The 21,554-nt window shown below is 37.5% G+C and overlaps 1 protein-coding gene across 2 annotated transcripts; it reads left to right on the forward strand.

Moving 5' to 3' along the window:
• Nucleotides 1–10,801: 10,801 nt before the first annotated feature.
• Nucleotides 10,802–15,194, forward strand: LOC109047318 (scavenger receptor cysteine-rich type 1 protein M130-like). Of its 2 annotated transcripts, XM_042720956.1 has the most exons (5): nucleotides 10,825–11,040; nucleotides 11,375–11,404; nucleotides 12,347–12,649; nucleotides 13,625–13,751; nucleotides 13,839–15,194. In XM_042720956.1, exons 1-5 carry the CDS (start codon nucleotides 11,010–11,012, stop codon nucleotides 13,846–13,848), a joined length of 501 nt encoding a protein of 166 aa, XP_042576890.1. In that variant the 5' UTR covers nucleotides 10,825–11,009; the 3' UTR covers nucleotides 13,849–15,194. The 2 variants fall into 2 exon arrangements, with proteins under 2 accessions (XP_042576891.1, XP_042576890.1); XM_042720957.1 differs by lacking the exon at nucleotides 11,375–11,404 and having other exon boundaries at nucleotides 10,802–11,040.
• The last annotated feature ends 6,360 nt before the right edge of the window (nucleotides 15,195–21,554 follow it).

The raw sequence follows: 21,554 nt of genomic DNA on the forward strand, positions 1-21,554 counted from the left end.
CAGCCCAGTATTTCCCCAAAGTGCTCCTGATGGAGGTTTTCACAGTGGGGCCTCAGGGGCCAGTGAACTCACCAGGGGCCACAGTTTTCAGCTATCTCTGTTTTCACTCAATCTCAGATTTCCTGGAGTGATCTTTTCACCTGTTCAGAGGATCAAGCCTCACCATACTGAGTCGCTGTCAGTCGCTCTGCTTCCTTCTTCTTTCCTGATGCAGATTTTTCACAACGAGTGAAACTACAGTTGTGGTTTATGAAGTGCATTGTCTCCTCACGCTCCTTCCCTTCATCTCCGCTCCGAACTGCTGCTTATCACTATCACAGTTACTTATTAACCACAAATCTTTCAGCCCCATCTACAACTTGCTCTTAGCGACTGTATCAAGGATCAACCTAGATCCCTATATCGCTAGTAAAACCGTGTCTGGATAATTTAACACTTTTTGTAATTAAAATAGTACCGTTGTGAAATAAAACACCAAAACAACATATCTCTTTTGTGTTTGAACCCTAGTGATAATATTATTACTAATATAGTAAAAGAAAACTGGGTAAACTCCCTACCAAAACTACAAAATCAATGTACCTTTGAGTAACACTGTTATCACTGTGGGATGAGTGTGGTCCGGTTCTTTGTCTCGTTGTGTACATCGTAGCATTACCATCAATATATCATATAAGTGAACTAATTTTGTAATGATGCCTTTTTTTGCATGTGAGACATATTGAAAAATGGGATTAAAATTTTTGATCCCACAGATGCAGTTATTGAAGCCATTTTTATTTATTTAAAAGAAAAGAAACCATATAAATTTATTCTTCTTGTTCCTAGTGAACTTGCAGCAGCCCAGTATTTCCCACAGTGCTTCTGATGGATGGGTTGATGAGGGCCTCAGGGGCCATGTGATCACATATCTGGTCCACAGTTTCACTATCATCTGTTCAACTCAATCTCATTTTCCTGGAGGATCTTTTCACCTGTTCAGAGGATCACAGCATCACCAGACTGAGTCAGCTGTCAGTCACGTCTGCTTCCTTCTCTTTCCTGAGGCAGATTAGTTCACACGGGGAAACTAACAGTTGTGGTTTTATGAAGTCATTGTCTCCTCACCTCTCTTGTCTGTTCACCTGCCTCTGAACTGCTGGCTCACAACTATCACAGGTACTGATGTATAAGTGTCTAAAAACAAGTTGAACTGCTGGTAATGAAAGTTTAACTTCAATCACGTGTGTCTCTTTCAGCCTCCTGCTTTCCTGTCATTGGGCTGCAGTGTCAGCTGTGCTGCTCTTATTGTCTGTTCTCATAATCATCCTCCTGCTGAAGAGAAGACAAAAGCAAAAAAGAAAAGGAAATGCATTCAAAGTGCTCTTTCACAAAAGGTAATAAGTCTTGAAGTTTATAAAAGTCATCAGATTATGTCTTCTATTTTATTTTTTGAACTCCTTTCATATCCTAAGTCCTTTTTTCTTCATAATTTTCCTGTGATTGTCCCTCTCTGTGCAATGTCTGTAGGTGCAGCTAATACATATGCAGGGGCATCCCATGATAACAAAAATGAAGAAGATGATGAGGCTGATTATAAAAATGTAGAACTTGGTACAAACATGGATCATGATCATTCTGAACAGGACTATGTCAATGTGACTGTTAACAGAAATAAAAGTGTGGTAGAGGTGCAGACGAATCCTGATGAATAACATTTATGAAAGCTGTTTTGACTAATACTACGTTTATTAAAAGACTGGTCTTGACCCTACCTGAAGAACATCACTGGGACCTTTGATAAATCTTGCAACACCTCGACAGACCTGGAATTTATGCTATGATCTTATTGGTGGACTTCAGCCCAGCCTTCATACCATCATGCCTGATCTCTCTCTCAGAAAACTGACCCAGCTCTCCGTGCCCTCCCAAATCTGTCAGTGGATGACCAGCTTCTTGACAGACAGGTAGCAGCTAGTGAGGCTGGGAAAACTCACATCTAGGCCCTGAAAACGTGGAGATGATTGTGGACTTTAGGAGAAACCCCCCTCCACTTCCCCCCACTCACCATCATGAACAGCACTGTAACAGTGGAGTAATTCAGGTTCCTGGGCACCACCATCACTCAGGACCTGAAGTGGGACAATCACATCAACTCTTTTGCAAAAAAAAAATAAAAAAATCTTAGCAGAGGTTGTATTTTCTTCACCAGCTGTTCAACCTGCAACCCAGTTCTACTCGATCGTCATTGTGTCTGTCCTGTGTTTATCTATAGCTGTCTGGTTTGGTTCCGCTACCCAAATAAGACATTAGAAGACTACAATGGCCAGTCAGAACTGCTGAGAGGATTATTGGTGCCCCCTGCTTGACCTTGAAAAATGTACACCTCCAGAGCGAAAAAAACACAAAAAAAAAACCAATCACCCCTCACACCGAACTGAACTGTTGCCCTCTGGCTGTCGCTACAGAGCACTGACCACCAAAACAGCCACAGCCCGGCCACAAGAACAGTTTTTTCCCTCAGTGCCATATTCCACCTGAACAACACATAAAAAGTTTAGGACTGCACATCTGTTACATAACTTCTCAAAAACTGTTCATCTTTAAATGGCAACATTTGCATGTTTTTTTTTCTTTTAGTATTTTTTTCTATATTTTTTATTGCCATATAGTTTTTTATTATTATTGTATATTCTCTTTATTATTAATGTTATATTTCATGTTATTACTTTACATTACATGTATGTCTGCACTATATCTGTACTTTTTCCTTGCACTGTAAGCTCCTGTCACTAAGACAAATTCCTTGTGTGTGTAAACACACTTTACAATAAAGTCCTTTCTAATTCTGATTCTGATTGTAAAGTTATATTGGGATTACTCTCTAAGAAACCAAAAGAGATAATTCAAGTGTACTGTAGCCTACACAGGCCCTGTCCCAAATCGCACCCTAAACCCTCATGGCCTTCCTCATGGAGTCCACACTTTCGTGTCATAATGCCATGTTGACTGTTGGATAGAAGTCTTCTGTATTGCTCACCTCAGTGTAGGCTTGGCTAAAATGATGAATGGAACATCCTACGGTCTCGTGGACTTTAGACATGTGCACAGGGTGGCCACTGTAAGTCCGCAAGACTGCACATGCCCTCGGTAGAAAACGCAATCGTGTTCCCCTCAGTAGAAATTATGTTTCCCCCTAGGAAGGCCCTTAGAATCACCCTAACCCAACCCAATATATATATACACTACAAAATTATGAACACAACATTTTTGTTTTTGCCCCCATTTTTCATGAGAGATCAAAAATATAAGACTTGTTCTATGTACCAAAAAGGCCTATTTCTCTCTCAAATCATTGTTCACAAATCTGTCTAAATCTGTGTTAGTGACCACTTCTCCTTTGCCAAGATAATCCATCCACCTCAACAGGTGTGGCATATCAAGATGCTGATTGAGTAGACAGCACTGATTTAGCACACGGTGTGCCTTAGGCTGGCCCAATAAAAGCCACTCTAAAATGTAAAGTTTTAATCACACAGCACAATGCCACAGATGATGCAGAGTTTGCCGGGAGAGTGTGCAATTGGCATGACTGAACAAGTGCAGGAAATGTCCACCAGAGCTGTTGCACGTGAATTGAATGTTCTATTCTCTACCTTAAGCCATCTTCAAAGGTGCGTTTTTACAGAGAATTTGTGAGTAGCACCCTACGCCGGCCTCACCAACTGCAGACCACGTGGTACCACACAAGCACACGGACCTCCCCATCCCGCATCTGCACCTCCAAGATGTGGTCTGAAGACCAGCTCCCCTGGACATGCTGCTGCAAAAACTCGGTTTGTTGCTATGTAACCAAGAACTTTCTGCACAATACTGTCAGCAAACCATCTCAGTGGAAGCTTCATCTGCAATGGCTCGTGCATCCTCATCGGGTTGTCTAGACCTGTCTGCAGTTCGGTATATCGTAACCGACTTGAGTGGGGACAAATGTCCTCAAAGTCGATGGTTGTCGGCACTTATGGAGAGGTGTGTCTCTTCACTGGATGAATTCCCGTTTTTTTTCACTTTACAGGACAGGATGGCAGACAGCATGTGTGAACTGGAACTCTGGAGACTGATGCCAAAACTGGAGTGAGCTTGGGGCTTAGCACGCCGACACTGGAGCGATACTCTGGGGACTGGAGACCCGACACTGGAGCGAGCTCTGGGGGGTCTGGTGGGCCTGACTAATTGAGCAAGCACGGTAGGCTTGACTCAGGCGTGGTCAGGCGTTCGTGACTTCAGAGCGGCCAGCAAACTTGACTCCGGAGCAAGCCGGCCGGGCTTGTAGGATGCCATAGACGGTGGACTTGACCTTCAAAGCGCAGCCAGTGGGCTTGAATGAGCACGCTGACGGTCGGAGCTTTAACAACCAGCGTGGGGCCGGGTGGCCTGACAAATAATGCACCTTCAGATTATGCCCCCCTACCAACTACTGTATTTCATCCTACTGTTAGAGTAGGTTCAAAAAAAAAAAAACAGGGTTGTGGAGGTACATGTTAATAAAGGCCACACCTATCCTTATTTAATATCATGCGGAAGCAAAATCTGATAGGTAGCACTATTCATTATCGAATTATGCTACCCTCATCAGACATCAATGGAGGTGAATGGGATGCAACCCCAACTGTAACTTTTCCTTTGGTGTCGCTATTGGGACAGTGTTACATCATAAAAGAGTGACTTTTTATACTTTTAAATATGTCATATTTCAGTAATATTTGCGTTGTTTATATTCTGTAATATTGATCATTATGAAAAAATTTGGGGGGAGACACGGCCTCCCTGTCCTTTTCAGAGGAAAAGCCCCGCTGATATATATCAGGTCCTTCTCAAAAACAGAGCGCATATTGTGCAAAAAGTTTCATTATTTCCATAAATGTATGGATAAAAATTAAACTTTCATATATTTTAGATTAATTGCACCACCAATGAATATATTTCAGGTCTTTTATTGTTTTAATACACTGATGATTTTGGCATGGCAGCTAATGAAAACCCAAAATTCCTATCTCAAAAAATTAGCATATCCTGACAAGGTTCTCTAAACGAGCTATTAACCTCCATCATCTGAATCAACTAATTAACTCTAAACACCTGCAAAAATTCTGAGGCTTTAAAAAACTCTCCAGCCTGGTTCATTACTCAAAACTGTCAATCATGGTAAAGACTGACTACCTTACCTGCTGTCCCAGCAAGGCAATCAGTGACACCCTCAAGCGTGGGGGAGGATACGACACAGGAAAACATTTCTGTACGAATAGGCTGTGCCCAGGAGTGCTGTATGCAAGGCACCCTCATGGAGAAGTCTGTGGGAAGGAAACACAAGTGGCAAAAAATGCTGGCACAACGAGAAGAGTGCCGACTCCTTACCCTGATGGAAGATTGTGGAGAAGGGACCGATTCAGACCTTGGGGGACCTGCAGAAGCAGTGGACTGAGTCCTGGAGTAGAAACATCCAGAGCCACCGTGCACAGGCGTGTGCTTTTGAAACCAGAAAACTAGACGGCAGAAGTGCCTGACCTGGTCTCTACTACAAAGAAAGCAGCACTGGACTGTTTTGCTCAGTGGTCCAAAGTACTTTTTTATTCGGATGCAATAAAGCAATTTTGCACGTCATTCGAAATCAGGGGTCGCGAGTCTGGAGGATAAGACTGCGGGAGAAGGCAAATCGGCCAAATGCCTGAAGTCCGTGTCCCGAGGTACCCCACAGTCAGTGATGGGTTGGGGGCCATGTCAGCTGCTGGTGTTGGGTCCACCTGTGTTTTTGATTCAAGAGGCATCGGGTCAATGCAGATAGCTATCAGGAGAATTTTTGGACGGCACTTCAGCTTCCATCTGCGTGAAAAGCTCTGAAGGAGCTGAAGTACTTTCTTTTTTTCCAGCACGAACACTGCGGCAACCTGCTCACATGCCCAAAACCACTGGTAAATGGTTTTCTGGACCATAGGGATTACTCGTGCTCAATTGGCCTGCCAACTCTCCTGACCTGAACCCCATAGGAGAATCTGTGGGATAATTGTAAGAGAGAAGTTGAGAGACGCAAGACCCAACACTCTGGATGAGCCTTATGCGCCGCTATCGAAGCATCTGGGCAACTCCATAACACTCAGGCAGTGCCACAGGCTTATTGCTTCCATGCCACGCCGCATTGAAGCAGTCATGTCTGCAAAGGATTCCCGACCAAGTATTGAGTGGGCATAACTTGAAAACATAATATCACGAAGAAGGTGACTTTTTTGTATTAAAAACACTTATTCTTTATGTTCGGCATGAAATTATGCTAATTTTTTATTTTTTGAAGATAGGAATTTTTGGTTTTCATGAGCTGTATGCCAAAATCACTCACGGTATTAAAACAATTAAAAGACCTGGAATATTTCTTGGTGTGCAGTGAATCTAAATATAATATGAAAGTTCAATTTTTTTATCATTACCATTATGGAAAAATAATGAACTTCTTCACAATATCCCCTAATTTTGTTTTTTGAGAAGGACCTGTAGTATGGGGGTGTGTGTGTGTGTACTGGTATATTATTCGTTCATGAGGACACAAAGTCTATAAGTGAGGTCAGCTTGTGGCCTAAATGGTTAGAGAGTTTTGGACTTGTAACCGTTAAGGTCGCAGGTTGAGTTTTCAGTGTAGCTCGGTGCTGGCAGGCGTGTAGGTGAGGGGAGGTTTAACGAACAGCGCTTCTTCCACTTCAATACATAGTGAAGTGCCCATGAGCAATGCCACTGAACCCCCAGTGCTCCCCGGGTGCGGCTATATTATAGCTGCCCCACTGCTCGGTGTGTGAATACGGTGTGTCACTCTCCACCCACTGCTGCGTGTTGTGCACTGGATGGGGTAAGCGAGCACCAATTGCCGAGTATGGGTACCATTACTGGCAAATGTCAACGACTCTTCACTTTCCATAAGGGACCAATAGGGTACACGCGAACGTAAAATGGCTTATAAGTAGGGCTGTAGAATTTTAGTAAACACAGTTTTTGTATGTTTTTTTTTAAGCTATTTTGCTTTACGGGGACACAGGAAGTGTCCTATATAAAGGGCTGGTGCAAGTAATCGCATTCGATTGTCAAAGCATCTCGTCAGTAAAGCCGGTGCTGTGTGCCAAATCACCTGCTTTTCACCTGTGCTTTTAGATTGAGCGGCTTTCACTACACAGAGCCGTATTTCACTGATCAATTAAGCAAAATCGCCCATTCGATTTTCCGGGAACGCGATATCGCCTAGTTTGTCAGTGAAATACGGCTCTGTGTAGTGAAAGCCGTTTCCATCTAAACGCAGCAGGTGATCGCTGATTGAGCACACAACACCGGCTTGACTGATGACATGCGCACGACAATCGAATTCGAAATTGCACAGCCCTTTTATAAAGGACACTTCCGTCCCCGTTTAAAACAAAATGCTTAAAAAACAAAACTACAAAACTGGTTTACTAAATTCGTAAATGGTCAAAGTACGTTTCTGTCGGGGTTGGTTTAGCAGGAGGTGTAGGGCGATAGAAAAAAAAAGTAAGTCCAATACTAAATAACCATACCATGGAGGTCATGGAAAATAAAAACAAAAAAAACGCAAATGCAGTGTAGGGGTGGGTCGTGAGTTTCTTAATGAGCCATATAACTACTGTAAAAAAAGATTACGTCATTCGAGCAGGGTCATAACTACGTCAAGGCATTGCCCTTAGCTAGGCAACAAATAACGCTGGGTGCCGGACCCAGCACAGGCCAGTTCTCCACACTAACAGTGTTAATCTTGCAATTTCACACAAGAATATATTACAGTTTTTTTTTCAGTTGTATATACGCATCCGGGTTTTGTTTGTCTAAATATAATCTCATATTATCCAAACACACCAAATCAGTTTGCATAATAATCTAGATTCTTTGCAAAATGACACACTTTTCAGTCACAAAAACATATACACATATTTGTGAAAATGCTATTAGTTTTTAATTTTAACCAAACACAGTCCTCAATGATCATGACACTATTGCCGCCAGTTTCACACTTGCTGTGATAAATAAAAAAACACATTTGTAAAAAAAAACTAATTTTAGGAAATAGCATGTGCTAGGTTTTTTGGGCCAGACATTGTTATTTAAGGGATAATTCAGATGAAAAAAAATAGTGACAAACCCACAACATTGTTCATGATTAGATGAGCTATATGGGAGAATGTACACACAAATAGGCCTACTATATAAATTACCAAGCACTGCACAACAACGATGTTATTTTCAATACTTACAGTATTTCTTACCATAACAGTACAGTAAATCAACCAACAATGAAATCAATGAAACCAATAAAATCTGTAGATAATACAACATTACTGCAGTGTGAAGAAGTACATACACTTTGACTCTGAAAGGAAAAACTACTGTTCAAAGCAACAAGAATACCTGTAACTATTCATCTATGCGTCTCCGTTCTGGTGGATTCAAGGCCATTAAGATTTCATCACATCACAGGCTATGTCTTCATTGGCAAAGGCACCGTTGGAAGAAGAATCGCCTCGTTTGGACGACATCCACCCATTGCCACAGAAGCGCTTCGTCATTCTGATCACAGGGGGGGCTCTGGCTCGCAAAATTATATTCTTTACGCTTGGGTTAAAACTAATAATTTACCTTGGCTGGAACAGCAGGCTATGCTGAATTCTGTCTCTAATTGTTTCTCTGTTTGCCACGGGAGTATACAGGATTTTACACAAGCTCCAGTCCTGGATCCAGAACCAACCTGAGAAGCGATGATGCCCAGCCCTCCAGAGGACCTCAGATTGATGCTAACCCAGAGACAACATACAGGAACTACCACATCTTGCTATAAAGAGAATCTGTTCAAATTAGGTTGAACTTTTTGTGCTGCCTCTGTCATTCCATTCACAAGAACATGGTCTATCACAGCTCTCATTTCATCTGAAAAGACTGTTCGCCACTGCCGTCTTGCTCTTCCTCATCCTCCTCTTCCTCTACCTCATATACGCACTCTTCCTCTACCTCTCAGACTGACGGATGCACCCGTGTCATCTGTACACTTTGTACTGGCTCATATTTTGTATATTTACGTATTTAGAAACAAGTGTGAACAATTTTGAATTATTGTGTGCAAACAAAGACAGCCATGTTGCCGTTGTATTTTATTTTGTGTGTGTGTGTGTTTTAGTGAGTAAGAATGTGTTGAGTTTTGCAAAACGAGTGCATGAGATCTGCAAACAGTGTTTTAAACTTGTTTAAGGTTTTCAAAAAAAGAGTGATTTATTTGAAAAATTGGTTTAGGGAATGAATGTGTTAGAAAATATGGTTTAGAGAGTGGGGTTAGTGTCTTTAATGGGGTTTAATGTGAAAAACTGTAATATTGTACCGGTTTACAACAGCTTTGCCTCTGCATCACATCTGCTGAACCTGTCACCATTAACCTTTAATTCACAAGTTCACACTTACATAAAATTAATTAGCTGAAGTATAGTAATCCGTTTTTGGTATGCCTGTCCGGGGAAGGGCTCTGAGCTTGAACCCAAAGTACCTTTTATTCTGTGGAAAAGCTTGTATTCCCTGCAGCTTGTTTGAAGAAAAGAAATCCTACATTGCTAATGTATTTACACATGCATTTAATATATGATTGCAATAGGATATATATATATATATATATATATATATATATATATATATATAATATATATATATATATATATATACACACACACAACAATTTGGTGAATTTGCTGTTTATTGAGCAGTGTACAATGTTAAATCCATATACTAGCTACTGTAAGCCTACAAATCTGAGGAAAAATGCATGGTCGGCGCCACCTAGCGTGCAGGCGTGAAATAGCAGAAGGCGAACATGTCGCGGTCGGTGTGAAAGCACTGCTCGTCGGCGATTCGCCTCGCTTTTTCGCATCTCGCTCAATGTGAAACTCCCTTTAGATGATGTTAGGTTAAAGCAGGGTTGTCAAACTCAGTTCCTGGAAGGAAACAGCCTTGCAGAGATCCAAACCTAACTTAATGCACCTGATCCAGCTAATTAAGTCCTTCAGGCTTTTTGAAAACTGCAGTATGTGTGTTGGAGCAGGGTCGGCACTAAGCTCTGCAGGGCTGTAGTAGCTCTCCAGGAACTGAGTTTAACAACCCTGGGTTAAAGTGAGACTTCAGGGTGTGCGTGAGGTTGTGCTGAGAATAGCATTAGAGCATCTGCCCTGTCTCCCTCTCTCTGTCTCTGTCTGTCATATCAGTGTTTTTTTTGTGTGGTTTTTTTGACAGGCTTTTAATGCAGCTCACCAGGCTTCTAATAGTTCTTCTATAAAATTGGTACCTCCATGTAAGGTGGTGTGGCTTAATGGTTTCAGATCTGAGTCACAAACTTAAAAAGTAAACTGACTTGGACTGAAAATACAGCTCTGCTAAGCATAAATGGTGGAAGTAGGCTGTACTAATAGTCTGTACTGGCCGGTGTGGTCTGTCTTTAAATACACACATTTAACCACAAGTTTCAGAAACCTTAAAATGTGTGAACAGTGTGAGGATGTGCAGCAGCAGCAAATTTAAAGCATAAGCCCTCAAAGAGATTTCAAGCAGTCTTATTTAAAAAAGCTACTTGTTTCCTTAATAAACAAAATAAGCTGACAATAAATATGTAAAGTCTTGTCCAAACTGATTAGCATGTTACAGTGCACAGAAGTGGGCAGAATGCTGAAAAACAATTGCTTAATATTTAGTACAGAGAATATTTAGTATAGAGGGTAGGTTGTATTTTACAGATCTCAGTGGTTGGTTAGTTTCTACATGAACATAAATATTGAGTCATTTCTCCTAGTTCACTCTCTGAGAAGCTGAAGTGTTTAGTGAGATGGGGGAGGGATCAGTGAAATGTGGAACTGTCATAGTTCTGTTCACACCAAGATAGTGTCTCTCTGACTCAGAGAACATGTGAAGAGCTACAGAGATAGACATCACGCACAACGATCAATGAAAGAACAGAAATGCTGAGGCTACTGCTTGGTTTTACACTTGGTAAACATTTTTTTAATTAATACCATTTAATTTATTATTATATTAAATTATATTCATTAAATGATTAAAGAATCATTAATATAAATTAGAAGGTTCCTACTTGGGCTTTTTACAAAGACGTGAACTATGGGACCGGGGGTGGGGTGGGGGGGTTGGGGGTTGGGGATATGGTTTGTTGTTGTCCTGCATAAAAAGCGTTTTTTATTGCAAATAAATTTGTCATATTTATGTTATTAAAAAATGTAAGACAGCAAAAACTTTAATCATCTACATAAAATCTTTGTGATAAATTGTTTTCTAATGAAAGATCTCCCTTATGTTTTGTCTTTGACAGTCATGGTTTTGAACGATTACCTGGTTACTGGTGAGTGATCCTCTCAACGTCGCAAAAGTTTTGATAAACATCTCTATATTATTGGTAAAGGGATAGTTAACTCAAATTTTAGCAAATCTGAATTAATTTTTTATTTTTTATTTTTTTTATTTTTTGAAATACAAAAAGAGAAAGAGAAAAGGGAAATGTGAAAAAGGAGAAATGCTGAAGACTGTGCTGGTCATTTTTTCCATGCAGTTACAATGAAAGTTGACTATTTAAGCTTTCAAGTACATAAGCTGTCCATACATGTATTCCAGTTCTTCTAAAACCATGTAGTACCTTTGTGTGAGGATCAAACGGAAATTTACTTAATTATAAACTGAATAAGCTTTTAACTGCTATGATTACTGAGTCTGAACTTGAGAACTGCATCAGTCAGATTCCTGAGTAAATCATTCAAGAGAAGTTCCTAAGCGTCATTTCAGGAGGTGAGAACCCATATTTCAAAAAACTTCCGGGGATGTAAGCAGCTGCACACTTTGCTACAGCAGTTGTTTTGGCATCCCTTAACCTCCCAAACTTTACCCATACTCATCTCCCAAGTATTAGTCCCACCGGGGTTATATCTTAGCTCGAGTCGAGGCTGCTTCCTTGAGCCCCTCCACTGTGGACAGCAAATACATTTAACCTTAATAGTGTAAAGATTATATGGGCAAACAAACTTGGGAAAACTCTTTTGTGAATCAACTATTTATTCAAATGGAACAAACTGTTCTTTCAATTCTAAATTATTAACAGAACAGGCAGGAGATTTTTTGTTTCACAGAAGAAAATAAGTTGTACAGGTTTGCATTGAAATGAAGGTGTGTAAATGTTACAGTGTAATAGAATGTTCATATTAAGGTTAACTATCCCTTAAAAGCAGACAGCAGATTGTTTTATTTGAGAATATGTGAGTTGAATATTTGCTTAATTTTCTCTGTTTAACAGGAGAAATCCATCTGGCCAATGGTTTAGATGCTTGCTCGGGAAGAGTTGAGATCCTAAATGGCACATGGAGGACAGTGTGTGGTGAATCCTGGGACATTGATGCTGCTGCTGTGGTGTGTAGAGAGTTGCAATGTGGAAGAGCTGTTATTGCAGATGGCCAGGCTCTTTTTGGGGTAGGGACTAATCCTGTCTCCCTGAGTAAGGTCACCTGTAAGGGAAACGAGTCATCCATCACACAGTGCTCTCATCAATGGAATGAAAATAATTGTCCTCAGAGTAATGTTGCTGGAGTCATATGTTCAGGTATGATGATTTAGTTTTTCCCTAAATTAAAATGTGGATTTTCAAGAGTGCTGGTGTATACTGTAATCTGTGACAAAAATATTTTTAAAAAATCTGTGACATTTACATTAAAAAAAAAAACAGCAGATGTGGTTGGAAGAACTTTACCATAAAAAATATGGTAGCAACATTTTAGGTTTTACAGACTCAAATTCACCGTAAAAAAAAAAAAAAACTGTAGATGTAAAATATAACCCTAATGTACACAACTGATAAGAAAAAACTAAGAAGAAACATCATTTGTGAAGTGTCATGCAGGAAGAACAATGACTTGTTGTACTTCACTTCCAAAGCTGTAATTTGAACAGTTTTTACTGTAAAATTGAATAAAATGTTATCACATTTATTCAGCATATATAGTACAGAAAATTACTATTAACCATTTTTTCTGTAGCATTTTACAGTATTTTACTGTTAAAATTATGACCATTTTTACAGTGTAGTTTAACAGCACTGGGTTTGTTAGTCTGTGTATTAGTTGTGGGGGGTTTTCTGTGATTCTTTTAGCAGGTTACAGTATGCCAGTAAGTGACAACAAGTGACTGTCTTTAATAGTAATGTACAGTCATATTTGTGAAATTTCAGTGAAATTTTTTCTGGGCAAATCTCGATTGTTCATTGTCAGTAATAGTGATTAATGAAGCTCAGCTAACACAGAAATCAATTTTAAACGAAACAGCTTTTTGCTGGTAAAGTCAGCGAAATTGCATTTCTATGAGCAAACCTATATTGTACATAGGGAATTATTCCTTCGTGCAAAAATCCTGACAGCACAGATTCTGATAAATTTTGCATAGCAACAATAAATGTGACTGCACCTTGATTAATAAGCGAGCTGAATAATCAATTAAAACAATTAGTTGAAATATATGGAATCATTCGGCCATTCTGAAGTTATGGTGTACTCTTGTTAATGCATTCAAATCTCTCCTTCAGCTTCTTCAATTATTATCATTGTTGCTGTGGTAGCAGTTGTACTGATCATATTGTCTGCACTGCTAATCATTTACCTGGTGAGGAAGAGACAAAAACAAAAGAAGAATCCAAATCTCCCATTCAAAAGGTGAGAATTATTTCAATAAATACCAAAACTTTTACTTCAAAATCTACAATATTAAAACTGTTTTTTCAATATACTTTGTATCCCAAGATGCAGTTAATATGCAAGATGTGCTCCATAATAACCAGAATGAAGAGAACGCTGAGGATGACTATGAGGTTGTTGATATGGATGATAGTGATCATAAAGATGTAAACTCTGACTCTGATCAGGATTATGTTAATATAGATCAGGAGGACTCTGAACCAGACTACGTCAATGCGGAAACAGATGATTCTGAACAAGACTATGTCAATGTCAATATTACCGAACACGGAAGTACACTGGACAATAACTATGAAGATTTCTGAAAGCTATTTGATGGAAAATATTACAGATTTTAAATTGTTCACAGAATAAAGGACTTAGGACCTTCTGAATGGATAACAGCACTAAATCCCAGAAAACAGTCCATTAACACACAAAAGTGCCACACAAAAACGGAGCCAGAATTTCCAGACAAGGAGCAAACCAGGTCCAAACTAAGAACAAAGACTCTTTGGTCATTATTAAGCACTAATATTAAATAAAATACTTGGGATTTCTCTAGAAATCTCTGTAATGTGAGTGTGGATTATCTTTTCCTGTAGCAAAGTATCAGTTTGTCTACTTCGCTGAAAGTAGTAGTGGCACTAGCAAATTAGCAGTTGTTAGCAGCTTTAGCAACAAGTATAAACATTTATTAGTAGTGATGAAGTGTTTTTGACAGCTTTAAAAGGTGTGTTCTATAAAGAAGCAAGCAATAAGGAACCTCGAAGAGAGAAAGCAATAGCTGTATCCGTTCACAATGTGACACAACTACCCACAAGCCCCTCTGCTGTGTGTCTTCCTCTCTCGCTGTTGTTATTGTTAGACACCCGCTAATGAGTTACTGTTACTGTGTGATGTCTGCCTTTTATTGAGTGCCCACTGGTTACCTAAATAATTTAATTTAAATTAAAATGTTTAAACAACATTTTAATATATGTTTGTACTCTGCACAAGTTTTTTTTTTTCTCTGAATATAACTATCACATTATAAAATCACAACTGCAAATACACTGTAAATCTAGTTTTTTATATATCTGGACTAAGAAAATGTGAAACTTTTTACAGTCTCTGCACTCTGTGTCCAAAAGGGCACTTCCTCAAATCTGCTTCACAGATTAATCAGTGTATTAACACATTCTGAGAACAGAGCTATTCTCCAAATGTGTTAAATATGTTTAACACTGTCCAACTGAATGCTACTCTTTAACTCCATTTTAAAGTACTGCTTATCTGATGTGGTTTCTTAATTCCCTTTTATTATTCCTATCACATGTAAACAGTTTGTTTCACTTCTTTGCAGAAATCATTTGATATTTTGCATATTTAGTCATTTCATCTCTCTTTCTTTTATAGAGGCAAATTAAACATTAACTCTAACATTTGACTTGAAGCATTGGCTTACCGTATTTGCTGTCATTGAGGAAATACAGCACACCATCAGGGGTTTGAGGTCAAACATACCATTTCTGACTCCCACATGACAACAGTGAGGGTCAGATGCTCTTTTAAAAAGCCACATTTTACTGATATTTAGCACTCGGCAATTTTAGACCTTAATCATATATATCATAAAAGGTGCTTTCTTCATACAGACTGTTTAATGGGCAAGGGTAGTATGAATGTTCATCCACAGCTCAGCAGTAAATTAAAATAAATAAATACAACTTGTTTTATTCACATATTCAAACAATAACTTGTGGTGTAAATTACCTTGTAAAAGGACACAATCTTAGTTTAGTGAAACTGATAGACAGATTCTCATAATAACTGTGCAGAGACAGGTGCACACATAGACATCAAAGGGGGCTTGAGCACCTGACCTATTTCTTCCTTGAGAGAAAGTGCCCTTTTTTCTTTCCTGAATTAATAAAACAAAAACAATAATAATAATAATATATGTAGACACAATATTGACTGTTTTGCTCTATTTCTCCAACAAATAAAATTCCAATTTGCGTCTCTGAGCAACATGACGGTGTTTCTTTCCTGAATGAATCAACCGTTTAAATGATTCGGTTAGGTCGCAATGACTCACTTCTTAACAGTGATTTGCTGCCACGAACTGGCAGTTTTAATTTCACATTTAAAGTATGTTTTCATTTTTTATTATATATATATATATCAAATATCAGTATTCAACGTTTTATGTTTAAAATATCAAAACAGTATTAATGCATTTGAAACTGCAGGTTAAATGCATTCATGTCCTGCATTAAACAGTGTTTAAATGCATCTAAATCCCACTTCTAATGCAACTTCTTGGTTTCCTCTGCATTGCAAACACCAATTTACTAAACACAGATTAAATTTGCTTGGTAACAGCCCAAATGACTTATTATTCTAAATAACTGATTCAATTTAAGAATTTGACTGAAAAGATTATGCACACTTTTAGAAAAAAATGGCTTTATATAGGTAAAAATGCCCATAGAGGGTAAAAATCAATTTAAACTTATTGGAAAAGATGCACTTATATCACTGCTGTGAACTGATCATCACGCAGAATATGCAGAATATCAAAAGCTTTAGGAGTCAGGTGTCCACGATAATCCTTAAGATATCAGCACAATAACACACTCAGAAAATATGGTCTAATTATCGTTATCCCTGAAAATATTGAGATATATATTTTTGTCAATATCTTATATATCAATATCTTATCAATATCTTGTCAATAATATTATATATAAAATATTTAACATTTTGTTTAGAATTATTATTATTTTTTTAATAAATATGAGAAGTGCCCTTTTTTCCACTTGACCCCCTGCCCCTCAAAATGTCTGTGCACTTACCTGGTGCAGAGTGAAAGTTTTATTTCTCACAAAAAAAGCACCATCAGAATTCTTTTGAGCCAAATATCTCCTAATGTTTTGCCATCATGGTAATTTTGCTTTTGTATAGATGTTTGTTTTAAAATTAGTAATCAATTAGTATCTTGGATAATTTATAACCTTATAAGACATAGTGAGTGATGCGTGAGTTAAAGAAGTCGGTAATCTCATTGTGAATGTCTCTCTGGAATGCAATTCTTGGCGAAACTGGTGTAAAATGCATTTTGGAAAGAGGTTGGGTAAAAAAAGGAATGTTTCATTTTATTGACTAAATGCATTTTTAAAAAATAGTTATGAGGGAAAGTGAATGAGTGTGTTTTGCAGTTTTGATTTTGTATGTGTTGAAAGGATCAGATCTATACATCTTAAGTGCATTTTGAAACAATGCAAGGATCACAATGCCAAGACCTTCTCTTTTCACTTTGATATTAAGTAAATTCAATTTACAATCTTTGTTCCTTTTTTAATTACAGATGATGTTTAAAGATTTGCTATGATAAACAAATTTAATGATGAGATATTTGTATATTTTATGTAACAATATTAATACTACAATAATATTTCATGCTTAATACAGTATTATAAATGTTTATGAACTGTGTAAGTTGGTGGTGGTGCCATATCTTTATTACACTACTGAATAAGTATGTTTATCGGTCATCTCTCAGGTTTAGTTTCATCTTCCAGGTTTTAGTTTTCCACCATTTGTTCGTTCTAAAACTGAACTTAAACTAGTGGCTTTTATGTAATGTTTTATGTTAACTTTAACTTAGACACAGTCTAATTATCCTTCAGGGATGTTTGAGTTGCCTTGATTTGATCTTGACTGCTCTGAAAATGATCTAAAGGATGACTAAAATGATTTAACGGGGCTCACACAGCTTTTAAAAAATAAGGAATCGTGAAGAGTGTGAAGAAAGAACTACGTCAAAGAACTAAGCTACTTCTGGCCACAGGAAATAGCCTTTCCCTGCAACTGTCACAGTCTGCTACAGTACACAATACACTCTGGTCAGGGGCGGAGCCAGGGCCTAAGCTTGGCCACCCCACTCAAAACTGCCGTTTTTGTCCCTTTTTTGGACAAGAAATGCATTTATTAAGACGCGGAACTAGTGATGACGAGAAGAAGCTTTTCATCCAAGTGGTTCACAAAAGGGTTAATTTCTCGAGGCTTCATTTGCTCGCAATACCACCTGGTGTCCAAAGAGTGTAAAACAAGCAGATACTTTACAGATGACCTGATGTGATCTATGATTACACTGTTTTGTGCCAGTTAAGGCTTAGAAATAATAGTGAGAAGAAGAAAAAATATATACATTTTCACATAGACTAATCTATTTTATTATGAAATAAAATGTGTATTTTGTAATTATTGTATAACATAATATAACATAACTGTGCAATAAGCGTTTTGGCTGGAAAGGAATGGGGCTATCAGATGTGTGTAAATCAAGTCTTTGCTCATAATAGGCAGGTGGGCTAATATTATTAGTCTAAAACTAATAAATAAAAAAAATACCCCCTAAAAAACCTAAAAAATACCCTAAAACTAAAAAATAAAACATCCCCTTCAAACTCTACTCTAAAATTACTAATTTATTATTAGGAAAGTGGCTGAGTTTAAACAGGGCAAGAGAACCACTTCCTGAACCAGTCTGCCCAAGCGAGGCTTCGGACGTCATCAATGACGTCATCGCTCTAAAGCGAAACAAACCTCGACACGCGCTTCTCTGAAAGCTGCCGAAATCGGTGATCTAGCGAAAACTGTGACCGGGGGTTGCCGGTCAGCAAATTAGATCAGACGCTGAACCGGAATGATCAGCGTCAGAGGAGCTGAGCGGTGCTGTAAAATATGTTTAATGTCTTAATACTAGAGAAAAGTTTGTCCATTTGACAAACTAGATATTGTCACGAACATCTAAATGCTTATATAGAAAAGAAATGAACATTAATGCGCTGCTGCTGTCTGCTAATATTTTGGCCTACTACTAAGAGTGGTTTCTTTATGAGATGTTTAGCACTTATTATGTAAGCTATAACATAATATCTGATATTATGTTATAATATATATAGCTATACATATATCCTATAAACTTATTACCCCATTATAATTACCCAGTATAATTACCCAGTAATATTGGAGATCCCACAGTTTGCTCATTACAAATGCATGAGTTTGCTAGGGTCACTGAATCTGACAAGTAAAAATATCATAGCTAGAAATGTTTCCACTCTTAATTTCACAATAACTGACTATAAATGTTTAATGACGTGGCTTATGTGATGTGTGAGCTCCTCTTCTTTCTATTTTATAAAGCATATTTATCAGATATGGTATAATTGGTTAAAATTATAGCTAACCAAAATGTTACCCCTCTTTAAGTCTATGTTCTTCAAACTCATTCAAGTGATGTAAAGATTTCTCCTTTTTCCTATAAGTTTATTCTTGTTGTCTTTTGAGTCACAGTCACCATTACCATTACTAATTTCTGTTTTTTTTAGGTTAGCATTTGTTTGTCTCTTGTTGCACCACTAACACAGCTTATTACAATTATCCACTGTAAAAAAAAAAAAAAAAAAGCCTACAATCAACTTAGCTGTAAAAGTCATTTCAACTTTAATTAAATTAATCTGACTTAAAAACATGAGTGTTGTAATGTTTCTTAACACATCCCTGTCTAGATAAGGACAAGACATTTGGTGTTATTCCTCCTAGTCCTAACACAGAAAGTTTGTTGAAATTTTTTACACACTAATGTGTTCTAATGTGTCCTGTGTTACAGTTACACAATTTGTGTCAAGTATGTGTTATTTTTGATCAAACATTGTATGCAATAAAAACACAGCAAACTCACATATAGTTTACTGAAGTGAGGAAACTTGCTCTTGAGCAAAGTAACTGCTCATGAAGTGATGCAAGCAGCAATGTGATTGGCTGATAAAAAACACGTGTTGGATGCACTGCCTTGCATTTTTTTCTACTTTTTTCTTTTTTACAAATTTAACACAAAACAACACAAAAAAATTATTAAAAAAAGAACATCCTTTTTAAGAGTGCATGACTTATTAATCAAACCATTTTTATTTTACATTTTTATGTTTGCATATTACTAAGAATTTGAATTAAAAATGTATATTATGTATATTATATTTTACTGAGGTTCTGAATAGTTAGAGATGAGTTATGACTGAGGTGGGGTTCAAATGTTTTTATATAATCTGAAAAAAGTAGGATAAAATGTGTATGAATAAATAACGTAAATAAGACTTTTATGTAATAAATAACTTATAGTGGCATCATATCTGCAAACATACAAACACTTAAACATGACTTTAATTTTTTCTAATTTCTGCTTTCAGCTAAAATTGTTTACATGGTAAATTTTCAGTCTCTTAAACATGACTTTAATTTTTTTTTACCACACAAGTTTACAACACTATTTTACAATCAAATGCTAATTTAATCTACATACAATTTTAAAGGTCTAAGTTTTTCAGCATTACTGCACTTTTTAATAAAAAAAAAAAACATATGGGGTGGAGGGGGTGAACATTAACGAAAAAATGCATGTTGGGCAAAGGAATTCCTTCTCAATCTGCATTTTTGACAGTAAATCTGCACAAGAAAATCAGGGGGGGAAACCTGTAAGCCTCAAAACAGGCATATTAATGTTGTAATTTAATTCTGCTCTTTCTCTTGATGCCACATCATACCTTTACGTATTAACATATTATTTTGATAAGTGCAGATTCTGATATCAATAACAAAAAGCTCATATAAAAACAAGTTTACTGTATAGCTCTTAATGCTTTTTGGAAATGGTTAAGCCAGTTAATGGTAGGTACATGTCAAAACAACTTTTGTGTGAAAAAAAAAAATAGAAGAGGAGCTGAAACATCTCGAGTTACTTTATTAAGCATTAGTCACCTGCATGAAATAAAGAGGGGTAACACATTTCAACAGCTTAAAATTTAACCTGTCAGACCTATCTATAAATATCAATATCTGCTCTTTATTTATGTAACAGGGTGATGTATGATTCGGGGAACTACACTTCCCATAAGTCCGTGGGGTAGCGTAAGGATTACGTCTGTACGTGCAATAAAAAGACGAAAACTAGCGTGCTCTCATCTCATTCATCCATTGATGTTAAAAACAAGCGTGCGCTAAGATCAGGCAATTTGTAATCACGAGAGCTGTTTCTGTTTAAGCAAATGAATTGATGTTAAGTTGTTTTATACTGCACATGTTTAGAATAATTTGTGGTTTGTTAGGTCATTTTCATTTAATTAAATGTGGGTATGAAGTATCTTCATGCATGGTTGTGTATTATGAGGTAATGAGAATATATAAAGAAGGTAGTAAACTATGTGGGGTGGGGGGGAAAGCAGTTTTATTTTGTTGTTGCGTTGCTGAACCACCGATATAAAGTTGGTTCGACGTTTGACGTTGGATATTGACAGATATTCAGCAGCGAAAAAAATCAATAAATTCTTATCGGATGAGTATAATTGTATAAAAAATGGCTTATCTGAAAAGCAATTAAACGTAGAACTGAACACACATCGCAGTTTTTTTGTTGTTTTAATCCTCCTCGATTTGTTGCAACACATAAAGACTCCAGCAGCGGAGCGCTGGCGCTTAGGCCAGCTAGGGACCGTCTACAATTTCTTCCATCAATCTTTTTATAGATTGAATTTTTCCATCTTGTTCACAAATCTCAATTGTTCCATTTCAATAACTTTTGTTGTGCTATAGTTCTGTGAATAAAACCAACATCTAAATGTTCTTTTATGATCCAGTAATAAGACATACCCCTTATATTTGATAATAATTTTTTATACATTTCACAAGTGAAGCTTTTAGATGGAATAATTGTGCCTTTTCCCTATCCTGCACTTT

This window comes from Cyprinus carpio, chromosome B3 (assembly GCF_018340385.1).
Source record: "Cyprinus carpio isolate SPL01 chromosome B3, ASM1834038v1, whole genome shotgun sequence".
In the NCBI taxonomy this organism is placed as follows: domain Eukaryota; kingdom Metazoa; phylum Chordata; class Actinopteri; order Cypriniformes; family Cyprinidae; genus Cyprinus; species Cyprinus carpio.